Consider the following 16,711-nt stretch of genomic DNA (forward strand, 5'->3'; position numbering starts at 1 on the left):
TTTTTTTTTTTTTTTTTCTGGATTTGTTTTTATGAAGTTCACGTGAAAGGTCATTGGACTTGAATTTATATAGTAAAAATCAATTAATTAGATTCTTAAATTTTCTTCTCCCCTTTAAGTGAAGACACCTAATGAAACTTTCTGGCTCTGAGAAAAGGAAGAGGGTCCCCAGATACAGATGTAAATTCCTTACCATTTAGTCTGGTTCCATTGATCAGGGGTTCAGTTTTCTCACCTTAAAATAAGAGGATTAGAACAGATAATTTCTAAAATTATTTTTACCACTCATTTTCTCTTTCTTTAATTCCTGTAGAGTTCTCTCCAGTTTGTATGTCCCTAGTTTTTTGAAAATACGTAAAGCTTTACTTACATAGGTTCAAGTGTGGGCAGATTACAAGAGCTTAATTATCTAGGATTTTCTATTTGAAAGTGAGACATTAAATTATCATTGGGACCTTACTTTAGGTTCTACATAAATTTCTCTAAAATTTTATTAGCATATGTTAATCTTGAGTAGTAACAACAGGAAAGAAAATTAGGTGTGATTTTTCTTGTTTTAATAATTGCTACTTTAAAAAAGCTTGTGTGTACCTTTTGTATGTCGGGTGTTTGTTTTGTTTTGTTTTGTTTTGTTTTGTTTTGTTTTGTTTTGTTTTTTTTGGAGACAGAGTCTTGCTTGTCACCCAGGCTGGAGTGCAGTGGCGTGATATTGGCTCACTGCATCACTGCAACTCTGCTTCCCAGGTTCAAGCGATACTCCAACCTCAGTCTCCTGAGTAAGTAGGTGGGACTTAAGGTGCCCGCCGCTGTGCCTATCTAAGTTTTGTATTTTTAGTAGAGACGGGGTTTCACCATATTGGCCAGGCTGGTATTGAACTCCTGACCTTGTGATCCACCTGCCTTGGCCTCCAAAAGTGCTGGGATTTCAGATGTGAGCCACCGCACCCAGCCATGTCGGGTGCTGTCACTGGTTGTTAATCTTCGCTGCATATTTGAATTGCTACAAATTTTTAAAAAATACTGATGCTTGGGCCCCACCTTCAGAGATTTAGAAGCAATTATGGGGTCCCAGAATATTTTTAAAGATAGTGTTGTCATAAGTATTTCGTTTACATTACATTTCAAAAAAAATTTGGTGAATTTAACTTTTATGTCTAATATTGAAGGTTTTGAATTATTTGTGAGTGAAAAAACTCTAAAACATAGAGAAGTGGTACCTTCTCATTTAAGGTGTACTGCCTCAGCTGAAGGATATTTGTGTGTCTTGACTGCCCATCCCCCATGTGTACACCTCTTATCCACTGAGCTAGATGGGATGGCCTTTCTGCTTGTCTCTCATCTATGGGGCATTACAAATAGTAGTCCTTTTTGAGTTGGTTTTTTAGGGTTATTTGGTATCATTTTGTCAAATCTATGCCACTGAGTTTTAAATGCATCATTATTTTTTATGTCTCTACAAAAGAGAAAACACCACCGATTAAGTTGACTTCCTTTTCAGGAGATGTGAAAATGTGAAAAGGTACTTGGAATCAGTGAAATATGCTTATAAGTTTTTATTTAAAAAAAGTTTGTGGGTACATAGTAGGTGTGTATATTTATGGGGTACATGAGATGTTTTGATATAGGCATGCAATGTGAAATAAGCACATCATCGAGAATGGGGTGTCCATCTCCTCAAGCGTTTATCCTTCAAGTTTCAAATAATCCATAAAATACACTACTTTTGTTTTCTCATCTAGATATTAAGCTTTTAAAACCATAAATCTACATAGGTTTTTTTTTTTCTAATTTTGTGTTGCATAATCATTTTGTGTGTATGAAAAAAATTGAGATAGCTTTCTATTCAATCTCCTTCTCAGTTGTAGAAATGACTAATTTGTTTAAACATCATTGCTTCTAAATATGCCCTGGAGGACTTATATACAAGTCATAATCTTGTGATATTCTTTGTTAGTTTTAACTTCTCACCAAACGTCTTTGTCTCATTATGCTGAAAGCCTTATTTATTTTTGTGTGTGTGCATATGTATGCATATTTGTGTGTACTCATACAGACACACACTCTATATGTGTGAGTGTGTATGTTGGCCAGTGCTACCACTTGCGTGTGTTCTGCTTTGTCCAACCTTTTGGTAAAATCTACACTTTGGGTTTTAAATAATTTTAAGGTTTCCATTGTTCACGTGTTTGCTGTTGTAGCATTATCCTATTAAAAACTCTATAACCCAGTTCAGCAATCTAAATGTGCTTCTAACTTTATATGGAAACTATTTAGCTTTCTTTACTCACCACCTCCCCGACTCTACTCCCTACTCCCCCAACCTCTTTTTTTTTCCCCTACAGTGTTAAGAGAGATATATTACCTTTGGATCTAGCCCCTCTGCCTCTAGATACTTCACTTGCATAATAACTAATTTAAATTTATTCCAGATGTATAAGAAGTATTTGAGATTTGGTAGTTTTAATTTTGGAAATGCTTTTAAAGTGTTATCCTAGATTAATAGGCTATTTTTCTTCCATGAAAATGTATATTTATTTAAAACCTGTGGTAGCTAATTAAACTTGAAATACCCTAAGTCCTCATTTAATGTTGTCGATAGGTTCTTGGAAACTGTAAGCGAAGCTTTAAGTGAAACATATAACAGGTCCTTGAGTTGCGTTGTTTCCTTGGACGTGGATTTGTTACAGCACTGATGAGGGGAAAAACTGTTAGCGTTATTTCACTCAAAGTTGCAGCTTCCAAGAACCCATGGATGACATTAGGTGAGGGCTTACTGTATTTCTCTGGTTTTCAGTTAAGTTAAAAGGTAGCAGAATCTCATATTTTCATTTTCCCCATCAGTAGAGGAGCTGGTGATATCCACTTGTGGATGCGCAGTCCCAGTCTGATGGCCAGGTTTGATGAATTGGCCACTCACTTTAGAGGGGCTGTCAGGTTTCTTCATGTTCACAAATGACTGGAAATAAAAAGGAATACTTTTTGTGTCGCCAACTCTCTAACTACCTATATAACATTTAGGTTTGTTTTGGCTGCCAGTTCCTCTTCACAAAAATCACTGGCTCAGTGTGGTTTTCTCCCTTTTCTGGTTCACTCTTCATGCCCATATTGCTGTAGACCCCTCTTAGAAGCCTCACCTACCCCACTCCCCACTCCTTTTGCATTTGGGTTTCTGTGTGTATGTATGGGGTACTTAACTCCTTCTAAGTAGTGGCTCAGGGCCTGGCAAAATTGTCAGGATTAGGATGAGACTGCCTTTGCTGTGTTTCCACAGATGTGTTGCGTTGCTTCCTGTCCGTTCTCCATCCAGTGCCCATTCTCCGTACCCTTCTCCATGTCCTCCTCCGTGTCCTCAACTACTCTCTGTCTTCACCTCCCGTTTCCTGTTTTTCTCCTGTTTCTGCTACTCATATTCTCCATGGGAAGGACTTTTTTTTTTTTTTTTTCAAACCTGGTATTTTTGGAGAGAAGGTTTTGACATTGGGGCTGTCTTTTAAGAAGTCCTTCCCCTGATAGCAGAGGGGAACGTGCTCAACTTACAAAGTTTCTGAGAAAAATCACACTTCTTTTCACAGGACCCCTGTTTGAAATTTGCAACAAATTAAACGCTTAGGAATCCCAGGTGCATAGGAGCCCTGCTGTTTCAGTGCATTCCCCTTAATCATGTTGGTTTACATGAGGATTGATTTTGGACTCACTGGGCCAGCCACATGAAATGTGGTATTGTCATTGTCTCTTTGTACAGAACAATTCATTTGCTGATTGTCATGAATCCATCCTGTGAGGTATTATGATGACATCTGGCATGCCTTCTTTGTTTACTGTGTTTACTGTATGTGTTTAGAAGGAAAAAGCCTGTAGTGACCACTTTTCTGTGTCGGCCCCTGGGTCAGGCTTTCCGTCCTGACTCATGGGTGTCGGGACTACTGAGATTGGTTGATGGGGTGTGCAGAATTTCCTCTGTCGGGCTTGGGAGCCAGAAAGCCACGATGAGGTTTGATTTGGCTTGTGGCAGCCTTTTCCAAATATGAATTTGGATACAGTACAGTAAGTCCTCTAAGAAAAGGAGAAGAAGAAAAAATAATAACTGTAGAGCTGGGACTATCTGGGGAACATTGAAAAACGGGGAAAATCTCAAAGATAGTATTCTGTGTCTCCCCTGAGCTGGTGTCGCTGTGGTGCTCAGAGGCCAGCCTTTTTTTCCAAGCCGAGCGCTCCCTGAACTTGGGAGAAACCACAGAGGCGGCCTCTGTCCTGCATGTGCTGCACACTGCCTTGCTCCAGACTGTCTTGAATGTGACCTGGCAGCCAGTGCTGTTTCCTGCTGACGTGGCCTCCCACAACTGAGCAGAACAGAGCCACCTCAGTGTGCTGAGGAAGGAGCGAGCTGGGGGCATGAATCACCAGCGGGATATAGAACAAATGAAGAGGGGAAAGCGCCTAACTGTTCAGGTTTCCTGGTAGATATACTTAAAAGACACCTTTCTTATAGGAAGGAAGAAGGAGGAAGAAAAACAGGAGTGAAGAATGCCTCAAGAGTCAAAGAGTGATTTGTTTGGCCCTAGGAAGGATTTCTTATCAGCAGGAGTTACCTTCTGGGGTAAACCCCAGTCTGCATCAGACATCTGAGAGGATGCTTTGAGGAGGCCAGACTGGCCTGCCGCCTTCACAGCCACACTGTTGCACAGGTTGGTTGTGGGTGTGAGCTCTTAGCCCTGTCCGGCAGACAGGTAGTAAAGAAACAAAAGCCTAAACCAAAAGACTGGAGTTTGTGTCTTAGTGGAAAAAGTTCCCTCGACTTGGTAGGAACCGGAGAAGAGGACTCTGAGAAACTGCTCAGGAGCAAATCCTGTGGCCTAGTTTTCCTGTCAATGCTGTAACATCCCACTCGATGCTCAATATGCACTTGTTTCAGCCACTACTGAGTATTTTTTGAGTTTGCTTATTTGAAGAGGTCCAGAACAACTCCTTGTTAGTGTCTTCTAATAGGCCCCCAAAAGTATCACAGAATTTTAGAGTGAGATGGGACTTTAATCTGATCGAGACCGTTAGTGGTTTCTTCTTCTTCCTTTTTTTTTGAGACAGAGTCTTGCTCTGTCGCCAGGCTGGAGTGCAATGTTGCGATCTCGGCTCACTGCAACCTCTACCTCCTGGGTTCAAGCCATTCTCCTGCCTCAGCCTCCCGAGTAGCTGGGACTACAGTCGTGCGCCACCGCACCCAGCTAATTTTTGTATTTTTGGTAGAGACGGGGTTTCACCATGTTGGGCAGGATGGTCTCCATCTCTTGACCTCGTGACCCTCCCTCCTCGGCCTCCCAAAGTGCTGAGATTACAGGCTGAGCCACCGCGCCCGGGCTGTGGTTTCTTTTAAGAAGTGATCGTAGAACCTTGTCTTCAGTTACTCCCACCTGAAAACCCACTGTACAAAACATGCAGGCGGAGGTGACTGAGGGCAGAGAGGCCAGAGCCCAGCTGCTCATCTTTCTTCTAGCGGTGGCCCTGGAAACTCTTCTCCTGACCGCTCCACACTCCTGCGTTTTTAATTGAGAAACCACTGATCAAATCTACTTCCTTAATTTTATAGGTGAGGGAATTTTACTTTTGGTAGGGTCATGTTGTTAGGTCATTATGGTAACTTTCAAGGTGCCTGGGAATAAAAGTTTCATAACTTTAATCTGTCTCCTGCTTTTGAGCCTTCGTGATCTCTCCGGGAGCTGCTGTAATGGCTTCCCATCCTGCATGGGAACAAGTGGGGTGCTGGTGGGATAAGTTGGGGGCTGGTGATGTACTCCCCCTGTTTGTAGGTCAGAGAGCTGGAAACCACAGAGAACAGCCCAGGTGGTTTCATTAGTCCAGGTGTGAGATCACAGGGGTGGGGTGGGGCGGGGTGCCAGTAGGATTGGAGATGGAGGGAAACTTTGAAAGGAGCCCTTAGCACTTTAAGATATGGTTAAGTTTTTAAGTTACAGAAACTGGATATGGAAAATTACCAAGAGAACTTAGTAGAAGATAATCCTCAAATACCCAGCCAAGGCCATAGGGAGAATGTGGAGACTGTCTGACTTAGATAGTGGAAAGTCTTTCTCAGTTTTCTCTGCTTTAAGCTTCATTAAGTCCCTCTCATGGAGGAGTCTTCTTTGGAGATAGCAAAGCAGTTTGATTCCTTGATTGTCTTTGCTGCTGTGGCATCCCAATCTGATTGTTGGGTGATTGTTGGTATATGGTGTAACCGTTAGTTCCTGGTGTGTCATTTATCTACACAATTCACTTGCATTTGTTTTCTGGATTGCTCAGCCTAGATTATGGAACAAAACCAAGGCAGATTCAGGTCTGTCATACTGACCTCATTCCTGGTTCAGCACTGATTTTCCTGCATAGCCTCAAGTCTAGTAGGTAGGTGAACTTGGGATTACATCATTTACACTGGCCATGGTTTCCAGTGTTTTCCCCTTTCTTGGAAGCTGTTTTCTCCTGTTGCTCCCTTGTAACTCAGTCAACAGAAGCCTCTGCCCAGGGTATACAATTTCCTAAGAAAAGTGAGCAAAACAGGAGTGAATGGAGAGGATGGGATATTAAATATGTAATAGGTTTATTTACCTTTTCAGTAAAGTCACTTGATTTCCTTTGAAGAGGCTTTGATTTTCTTGGACCATGCATTGGTGGAATTAGAAAGTTACCCACATCATTTATGGTATTTTGTTGTTACTGTTGTAGGCTGGATTTGTACTTTGTCAGGGCCTAGAAGGGGAGAAACAGCCTTGTCTGTTAATCCTGTTGCAGTGGCAGAAGTGCTGTATATGTAACTATATGTTCTTTTTCTCAACTCATACTGGAAAAGAAAAAAAATTGCCCAGAGACTCTTTTCTGAATGTTTTTGTGTAAATCTATTCTTCAAATACAACTGTGAGTAGGAGGCCATGTCAGTGGGGGGTGATCATTCTTTTGTGTGATGGTAATGAGATAATTTCTGCATTACAGATTTTCAGGAGACTCTTTGTTTAAATGAAACTTCAGAGCCCTCACAAAGCCTCACAAGTCTCTTTGCCTCATTAAAAAAGTTTTTATTAATCTCATATGTTTTGCCATCATCAATTGCATAAACAAATAAAATTGTTTTGAGCAATAGAACTAAGGCTGTCATTTGTTTGGCATCTTGTCTTCTCTACTCTTCCTCAAATATAATTTGACAAAATCTGGCTCCGAGTTGCTGTTGTACCCACCATTAGCCACTGGCTCCAAGTGGTTTCCCTGCCAGAGTTGCTGTTGTACCCACCATTAGCCACTGGCTCCAAGTGGCTTCCCTGCCACGGCTACGTTCACTCTGGTCTTGGATGGAGGCGAGAGGAAGTGTTCAGATTGTGTGCACGACGTAGCCAGGCAGGTTGCTGCCTGAAGGCTGGCAGCCTCTTTCACATGGGCTGGCAGGGATCTGCAGCCAGCAAGCTATTTCCGTTACGTTGCCTGAAGGAACCAGGTAGGCCTGAGGGTGTCAAGTTGCTAGCCAAGATCTTGAACGTTTCTTTGTATGTATCCTTTGCTAATTGAACCTGGAAAACCTAACCATGAAAGGGATCTACAGAGAAAAGTGGCTAGTGCTGAGTTTTGAAGTCTTTTTTTTTTTCTTCTCCAGTGCCTGCTCTCTAAAGCAACCAGTATTTATTTGGTTAAAAAGCAGCTAATTAATCTGTTTGATCTTGATGTGGAAATGAACCCTATCGAATTCCAGGTCAAATCACTTTTCCTTGTAGAATGTTTTTTTAACCTTCTGAGGTGTGTTTCATCAGATTATGGACTATCAGAAGTTTACTTGTCCTCAGTATTCCGGTCTGCATGGTGACATGGCTATTGTTCTAATAATAATGCTTTTAAGTATAAACCTGATTTTGTCTACATAAAGAAAAGTCACATTTATCAGTGGACTGTGAAAAGTTGTAAGGGGACTGTGTAACTTAATTATAGAAGCAGTGTCATATATGGCACTATTCTTGAAAAATACCTTGCCATCTGGTCCCATTTATATGAGATGAAATCTGTTATTATTTTTCCTTTTCTCTTATGTTTCACTAAGCTGCCACCTAATATTATTTTCCTTATTTTAAACATGAAGAAACAAAGGTCCAGATTGGCCAACTAACTTATCCAAAGTAGTGGTAGAGCCAGAATATGAACTCAAGATGGTACCAAAGTTCCTGGTATTTTTTTTCAAACTTTTATTTTGAAATAATCATGAATTTTTAAGGAGTGGCAAAAAATGTGCAGGGAAGTTCCATATATCTTTCACTTAGTTTTACCTCATGGTAACATCTTGCATAACTATATTTTAATATCAAAACCGGAAATCGACGTGAGTACAATCCACGGAACTCATTCAGATTTGTAATAATCACTACTATCATTAAAATATGGAATTGTTGTAGCACCAAAAGGCTCTCTTGTGCTAGCCCATTATAGCCACTCCCCTTTCTTCCCACTATCCCTAACTCCTAGTAACCACCCATCTGTTCTCCATCTCTAATTTTATTTCAGAAGTGTCATGTAAGTGAAATCTCACAGGGTATAAGTTTTTGAGATTGGCTGTTTTCTCAGCCTAATTTCTTTGAGATCCATTTGTTTTGTGTATCAATAGCTTATTTCTTATATTGCTGAGCAGGATTTCATCATATGCATGAATCAGTTTAACTGTTGAAGGACATTTGTTCTGGTTTTGCTAGAACATGACTTTTAGTTTTTTGGGATAAATGACTTCTGAGGTCTGAATGTTTGTGTTCCCCCAGAATGCATAGGTTAAAACTTAACCTCTAATGTGATGGTATTAAGAGGTGGGGCCTTTGGGGAGTGATTATATCATGAGGACTCAGCCCTTATTAATGCGATTTGTGCCATTATAAAAGAGACCAGAGGGACCTTGTTCACTCCTTCTGCCATGTGCGGACACATGGAAGGCACCATCTATGAGGAATGGGCTTTCACCAGACATTGAATCTGCTGGTGCCTTGATCTTGGATTTCCCAGTCTCCAGAACCATGAGCAATAAATTTCTATCATTTCTAAATTACCTAGTCTGTGGATTTCTTGTTATAGTAGCCTGAATGGACTAAGACAGTACCCAAGAGTACACTGCTATATCCTATTATTATAATTGAATGTTTAGTTTTATAAGAAACTGACAAAATTTTCCAGAGTGGTTGTACCATTTTATGTTTCTATCAGCCATGTACAGTTGATCTCGATTCTCTTCATCATTGTCAGCCTTTGGTCTGATAATTTATTTTTAATTGTCACTGTGGCCTTGGTTTACATTTCTTCAGTGGCTAGTAATCTTGAGCATCTTTCAATGTGCTTGTTTGCCTTCTGTATCTCCTCTTTGATGAAATATCTCTTTGTTTTTCACCCATTTTTTAATAGGATTGTTTGATTTTTTTTTTAACTGCTGAGTTTTGAGAGTTCATTATATATTCCAGACACAAGGCCTTTTTTGGATATGTAGTTTGCAAATACTTTTTTCTAGGCTGTAGCTTGTCTTTCCCTCCTCTAACAGGTTCTTCTGCAGAGAAAAAGTGTTTCATTTTGATGATGTCCAGTTTGACAATTTTTCCTCTTATGCTTTTGGTGTGAAGTCTAAAGACCTTTGTCTACTCCCAGACTCCAAAGATTTTTTCCTTTTTGTTTTCCCTACAAGATTTATAGTTTTACATGGAAGTCTATGATTAATTTTGAGTAAATTTTTGTATAATGTGTGAGGTTTAGGTTGAAAGGCTCTTCTTCTCTTTCTCCTCCTCCTCCCCTCCTCCCATCTTCCTCTGCCTCCTCCCTTGTCTTCCTGTCCCTCCTCTATCAATGTCCAATTGCTCTAGCAATATGTTAGAAAAGACTGTTTTCCTCCCTTGCATCACTTTTCACCTCTGTTAAAAATCATTTGGGACTGGGCGTGGTGGCTCACACCTGTAATCCCAGCATTTGGGAGGCTGAGGCAGGCAGATCACAAGGTCAGGAGTTCGAGACCAGCCTGACCAACATGGTGAAACCCCGTCTCTACTAAAAATACAAAAATTAGCTGGGAGTGGTGGCGCATGCCTGCAATCCCAGCTACTCAGGAGGCTGAGGCAGGAGAATCGCTTGAACCCAGGAGTCGGAGGTTGTAGTGAGCTGAGATAGCGCCATTGCACTCCAGCCTGGGCAACAAGAGCGAAACCCTGCCTCAAAAAAAAATTATTTGGGTATATTGGCGTGTGTCTGTTTCCAGGTCCTCTGTTCCTGGCTTGGCTGAACTGTGTGATCTCTGTATCCCTCTTCCCACACCACATTGTCTTGATACTGTAGCTACACAGTAAGTCTTAACATTGCATCCTGATATTCTCTAAAGTAAATAATATCTGAGATATTTAGGTAAATAAGGACCCAAGAGAGAGATGCCAGCTCTCCGTAAACTGGTGCCTATAACCAAGAGTTATTTAGGAGCTTTGGTTCACCTCCAACTTATTCTGAGAAAATCAGTAGGAAAACCACAAAGTAAGTATTCAGAAAAGTGAATATGAGTTAAGTAATAATTTGATTTGTAAGTCTAAAGTTCTGTACAGCTGTCTATGAAGACTGGACTGATAATGAAGTCTAGATCTTTGGGTTTGTTAGTAATAGCTATTGATGATCAAAAAATCCATATGAGCAAAAGGTTTTAAGAAAAAGTTAGATTCTGGATTCATTTTAAAAAGTTAGCCACTCGTTTGTGTATTTTAAGAAATCTCACCTGCTGTACTGAAGCCTTATATATGTTCTTTTATCTTAAGATAATACAGATACTGCACCATTTTAGACTTAGAGAGGCCTAGTAGAGGTCTTAGAGACTTAGTAGAGGTCAATTCATTTAACCATCACATTTTACAGGTAGGAAAATCAGGGCCCTTTTATAAATGGGCTGGCACATCTGCAGATTGTCCTGGGTCACTGGGAAGGTGGGGGAGGCCGGCAGGGGTTGACCAGAGTCAGTCTCACCAGTGGAGACTCTGTCAGCCTTCTTGCCTGGCTGTAAGCCTATTTTCACTCTTTTTCATCTGGCATGGTCCTGAAGCCAAGGGTAGTGGTGGGCATTACTACTACACAGTACTACACACTATACAAAACTATGCCTCTTTCCAGCTCCCTGGAATAGGAGCCTGTGTTCATAGACCTTTCCCTGGAATTAGACTGAAATAGGCTGTGCTCACTGGGCCTTGCCTATTGTGGATTTTGGCTTCCCACTTACTGGGGCGGAGCTGTCTCTTGTGCCTCCCAGGGACTGACTTTGCATTTCCCTTGGCTCCCTCTCCGTGACTTTGTTCCTCATTTTCATCACCAGCCTGCTGCTAGGACTGGTCCCTGCTGTGGTTATGTTAACATCTTCTAGGGTTTACACCCCAACCCTAAGAAGTCATGTTAAATCTTACAGAAGAGCTACTAACAATCAAGGGCATGAATATTGCTTTCTGAATTTCACTAATATTGGCCAGCTCCTTTTAGAGTTGCCCTGGAACAGAGAAATTTACAGCCAACTGTAAATCAGAAATGTCAGTTTGGGCCAGTGGAGCAATATTAATAGATTAATAGATTAATAGCAAGATTAATAGAATAATCTATATGTATTTTAAAGTATACTAATCTATAAAGAATAGAATTAAACTTTTATTGTTATAATATTGGCTTTTGGTTATTTTATCAGGTTTTAAAATAAAGATGCTACATAATAGCAAATTATTACTAAACATTTATATTGGCCACAACTGTCATAAATCCAGAGTAATGGAAGGAATTCCTATTTTTGCCTTTGGATTTTATTTTATTTTTTTTGTCCTTAATTCGCCATTGAAAGATTTTGTGAACTTTCCAATATGCATAGTATACATCAAGATACAATTAATTCAAAAGAAATAAAAGAAAAAAGAAACAGTATAAGATTACCAAAAAAGGAGGGAACCAGGAGTAATTTTGATTTTTACTTTTAGAAAGTTTTTTTTTTAAAGTCTTATTTTTGTCAGTGACTATTCTTGGTGTGTTATTTCTGTAATTTCTTGGTTGTGTTCATTATTAACTGTTACATAGAACTGTCATTAGAAGCAGGATTGAACCCCATTGGAAGTGTTTTAATTTCACGTCTGAATTTGAGCAGGCTATTGAATATTGGTGGGATGGAATGTGAACTGACTGATTGCTTTTCCAATCCTGTTATTTTCCAGTGTGGTTTGGAAAAAAATCTCTACATATGAAGTCAAGAAAGCACAATGAAGCCTTCTGGTTAATGAATTTAGTGAGTTTCAAATTTTCCTCTCATGGAGAGTCCTGGAAAATCACTTCAAAAAAGAGTGCTGTGGCTCACTTATAGAAGAAGCTGCTTTGCATGAATATATGATTTAGAGCATTTTAAAGGCTAACATGGATTCTGGTCCAGGCTCTGATGGATAGAATCAAAACCTATTGATTACTGGACCAAGAATTGGAAACAAAGCCATTTGATACAGCTTTTAGGTTTATGACTAGTCAGTCAGATCCCTCTCAGACATAGCTGCTGAATGTAGAAGTTCACTGGACACACGCATGTATTTACCGAAGCCTGACAATATCTGAGACTGTTGTGCCTTGACTGTGGCAGTGATCACCTGTAATGCAATTTTTCTTTTTTTTTTTTTTTGTCTTTTTTTTTTTTTCCTTTTGTGGAGAACGGGGTCTCGCTGTATTACCCAGGCAGGTCTCGAACTCCTGGGCTCAAGCTATCCTCCCGCCTCTGCCTCCCTAAGAGCTGGGATTACAGGCGTGAGCCACCGCGCCCGGCCGTAATGCAATTTTTCATAACAGTTTTGTTGAGGTATAATTCATATACCATACAATTCACCTATTTAAGCATACAGTTCAGTGGTTTCTTATATTGTGCATCCATCACTACAGTCAGTCTTGAAGTATTTTCATCACCTACAAAACTCCATACCCATTAGCAGTTACCCCGATTCCCCCACATCCGCAGCACTAGGCCACCAGTAATGCACCTTCTATCTTTAGAGAGTTGCTTATTCTGTCTGGACTTTTCAATGGAATCATATAGTATGTGGTATTTTGTGATTGTCCTCTTAGGATAATTTTGTGTGTGTGTGTGTGTGTGTGTAAGAGTCTCTCTCTCTTGCCCAGGCTGGAGTACAGTGGCGTGTGATCTTGGCTTACTGCAACCTCTGCCTCCCAGGTTCAAACAATTTTCCTGCCTCTGCTTCCGGAGTAGCTGGGACTACAGGCATGTGCTACCATGCCCAGCCAGTTTCTGTATTTTTAGTAGAGAGGGGGCCTCACCATGTTGACCAGGCTGGTCTCAAATTCCAGACCTCAGGTGATCCACCCACCTCGGCCTCCCAAAGTGTTGGGATTATAGGCATGAGCCACCACGCCCGGCCTCTTAGCATAATTTTTAAGTGTATTTGTAGCATGTGTCAGTTCTTCATTTTTTTATTGCCAGATAATACTGTCAGCCTTTATTAATATTACACTTTATTAATATTTATTATCACACTTTATTAATATTTATTAATATCACACTTTATTAATCCATTCATCAACTGAGAAACATTTGGGTTGTTTCCCCTTTTTGGCTATTAATACTGTTGCTATGAGCATTTGCGTGCAAGTTTTTGGGTGAACATATATATATATATTTTATTATACTTTAAGTTCTAGGGTACATGTGCATAACGTGCAGCTTTGTTACATATGTATACTTATGCCATGTTGGTGTGCTGCACCCATCAACTCGTCAGCACCCGGGTGAACATATATTTTTATTACTCTTGGGTATATACTTAGGAGTGGAATTGCCGGGCCTTATGGTAACTATATTTAACCATTTGTGGAATGGTCAGACTGTTTTCCAAAGCAGCTGTACCATTTTATCTTCCCACCAGCAGTGTATGAGGGTTCCTGATTTCTTCACATTCTTGCCAACACTTGGTATTACCTGTTTTTTTTTTTTTTTTTTTTTTTGTGAGACGGAGTCTCGCTCTGCCACCCAGGTTGGTGTGCAGTGTGGCATGATCTCCGCTCACTGCAAGCTCTGCCTCCCGGGTTCCTGCCATTCTCTTGCCTACGGGTTCATGCCATTCTCCTGCCTTAGCCTCCCGAGTAGCTGGGACTACAGGCATCTGCCACCACACCTGGCTAATTTTTTGTATTTTTAGTAAAGACTGGGTTTCACCGTGTTAGCCAGGATGGTCTCGATCTCCTGACCTTGTGATCTGCCCGCCTCAGCCTCCCAAAGTGCAATTTTATGTGTTTTTTAATTCCTTTGCATTGTTGATATTTTTCCTGCAGGGGATCGGCGTTCACATACTTAAGGAAATAGGGCATGGTTAGCTGTGATATGGCTCTAAGCTGTAATGAAATTCTGTGCTAGGACCAGCTTGCCTATTTGTCTCTTTTTTTTTTTTTTTGAGACGGAGTCTCGCTCTGTCGCCCAGGCTGGAGTGCAGTGGCCGGATCTCAGCTCACTGCAAGCTCCGCCTCCCGGGTTTACGCCATTCTCCTGCCTCAGCCTCCCGGGTAGCTGGGACTACAGGCGCCGCCACGTCGCCCGGCTAGTTTTTTTTTTTGTATTTTTTAGTAGAGACGGGGTTTCACCGTGTAGACCAGGATGGTCTCGATCTCCTGACCTCGTGATCCGCCCGTCTCGGCCTCCCAAAGTGCTGGGATTACAGGCTTGAGCCACCGCACCCGGCCGCCTATTTGTCTCTTATCTTGACTTCAGATCATAGCACTAACCAAACCACCATGGTACCACAAGAATAATTATTTTAGAAGCTCAAATCTAATCTTTTAAATCTTGAGACATGTCACACATACATAAGAATGCATAAAATATTAAGTATAAGGAATAATTGTAGCTGGGCATGGTGGTTCATGCCTGTCATTCCAGCACTTTGGGAGGCTGAGGCAGGAAGATTGCTTGAGGCCAGGAGTTTGACACCAGCCTGGGCAACAACTCTGTCTATACAAAAAGTTTTTTAAAAAATTAACTGGGCATGATGGTGCACACCTGTAGTCCTAGCTACTTTGGAGGCTAAGATTAGAGGATTACTTGAACCCAGGAGTTTGAGGCTGCAGTGAGCTATGGTTGTGCCAATGCACTCCAGCCTGGGCAACAGAGCAAGACTGCATCTCATAAAAGGAGAAAATAAAAAAAAAAAAGAATTATAAAGCAAACACCCATATAACCCACCCACATCATAAAGTAGAAATTTACAGTTCTAAGTAACAGTTCTAAGTAACAGTTAATAATGACTGAAAATATGTTGGTATTGTAAACCTTAATCATTAACAAATTAAATCACTTTTTGATAATCATTTTCCTTTTCTTTGTATCATTTTGCTTTTCTTTATAGTTTTGCTGTATGTACAAACACGCATGCACGCACACACGCATCCAGCCCCGCTACCCCAAAACATGAGGTTGAAGTTGCCTGTTTTTGAACTTCACATAAATATGTATTCTTCAGTGACTTCTTTTGCTTAACATTTCAAAGATATTGTGGGAGCTGTTCGTTCATTTTTTTCTTTTTTGCTACTTTTTTTTCTAGTTTTTTTTTTTTTTTCCTACTGTCTTTTTTTGTAGTTTTCTAGCTTCTGTATTCTCCTGATGAACATTTAGGTTGTTTCTGATATTTGGGTATTATGAGCAGGGCTGCTATGAATATTCTTGCGGATATTTTCAGGTCTGTAAGAGTTTCTTCAAAATAGTTACCAAGGAGTAGAATTACTGCTTTCCTAGATAATGCCAGAGTCTTTTAAAAAATGCTGTAATGTTTTCTCCCACAGCATTACCAGCTTTTGGTATGTTCAGACTTTGAGCAGTTTTGACAGTCTGTTGGTTGCTTCTGTAGCAGTAGCTCATTGTGGTTTAAATTTAATCTCACTTGAGTTTTATTATTACTTTTACATTTTCACCCAGTGTCTTTGCAGTTACAGATGTTTTTATTTTCTCAAAGAAAAGTGGACATTGGGCTACCTGAAAATCATATCTGGGCTAGTGAAAATTCATTGAGATAGTAGCATTCTTGATTATGTGATCACTTGATCACTTAGATGATGAGTACTGTCAGATTATTTTTGATCCTATGGTTTTAATCTGGCCTTATACATTTTAGTATAATAAAATTTAAAATTTATGGAATTGCTTATTTAGTTTACCAACTTGATATGCTACAAGCAATAAGTCTGTAGTTTGCTAATACTGATTCTAAGCCCAGTATATAAATTGTCATTTATTTATGGTGAATTAAGTATTTATCCCTAAGAGGAAATTAGAACATCTAGTTCAAAGTATTCTCAGTATTAGAAAGTAATACCTATATGTGTGTGTGCATGAGTGTATCAGAGTGTACATGTGGGCCAAAGTGCTGAAAGATGGGGCATTTTTTGGCCGGGCGTGGTGGCTCACGCCTGTAATCCCAGCACTCTGGGAGGCCAAGGTGGGCGGATCACGAGGTCAGGAGATCGAGACCATCCTGGCTAACACAGTGAAACCCCGTCTCCACTAAAAAATACAAAAAACTAGCTGGGCGTAGTGGCGGGCACCTGTAGTCCCAGCTACTCGGGAGGCTGAGGCAGCAGAATGACGTAAACCCGGGAGGCGGGGCTTGCAGTGAGCCCAGATCTCGCGACTACACTACAGCCTGGGCGACAGAGCAAGACTCCGTCTCAAAAAAAAAAAAAA

General features: G+C 40.5%; 1 protein-coding gene across 2 annotated transcripts in view; it reads left to right on the forward strand.

The window, feature by feature from the left end:
- LOC108540413 (fibronectin type III domain-containing protein 3B-like) overlaps positions 1–12,364 on the forward strand; it is a 127,493-nt gene extending 115,129 nt beyond the window's left edge. For both annotated transcript variants that reach the window (XM_017889479.1, XM_017889480.1), the window contains exon 4: positions 12,204–12,364. In XM_017889479.1, coding sequence (XP_017744968.1) covers positions 12,204–12,349 — 146 coding nt within the window. In that variant the 3' untranslated portion in view covers positions 12,350–12,364. The remainder of the gene's footprint in view (positions 1–12,203) is intronic.
- The last annotated feature ends 4,347 nt before the right edge of the window (positions 12,365–16,711 follow it).

The sequence above is a fragment of the Rhinopithecus bieti genome, unplaced genomic scaffold (genome assembly GCF_001698545.2).
Source record: "Rhinopithecus bieti isolate Rb0 unplaced genomic scaffold, ASM169854v2 scaffold_18353, whole genome shotgun sequence".
In the NCBI taxonomy this organism is placed as follows: domain Eukaryota; kingdom Metazoa; phylum Chordata; class Mammalia; order Primates; family Cercopithecidae; genus Rhinopithecus; species Rhinopithecus bieti.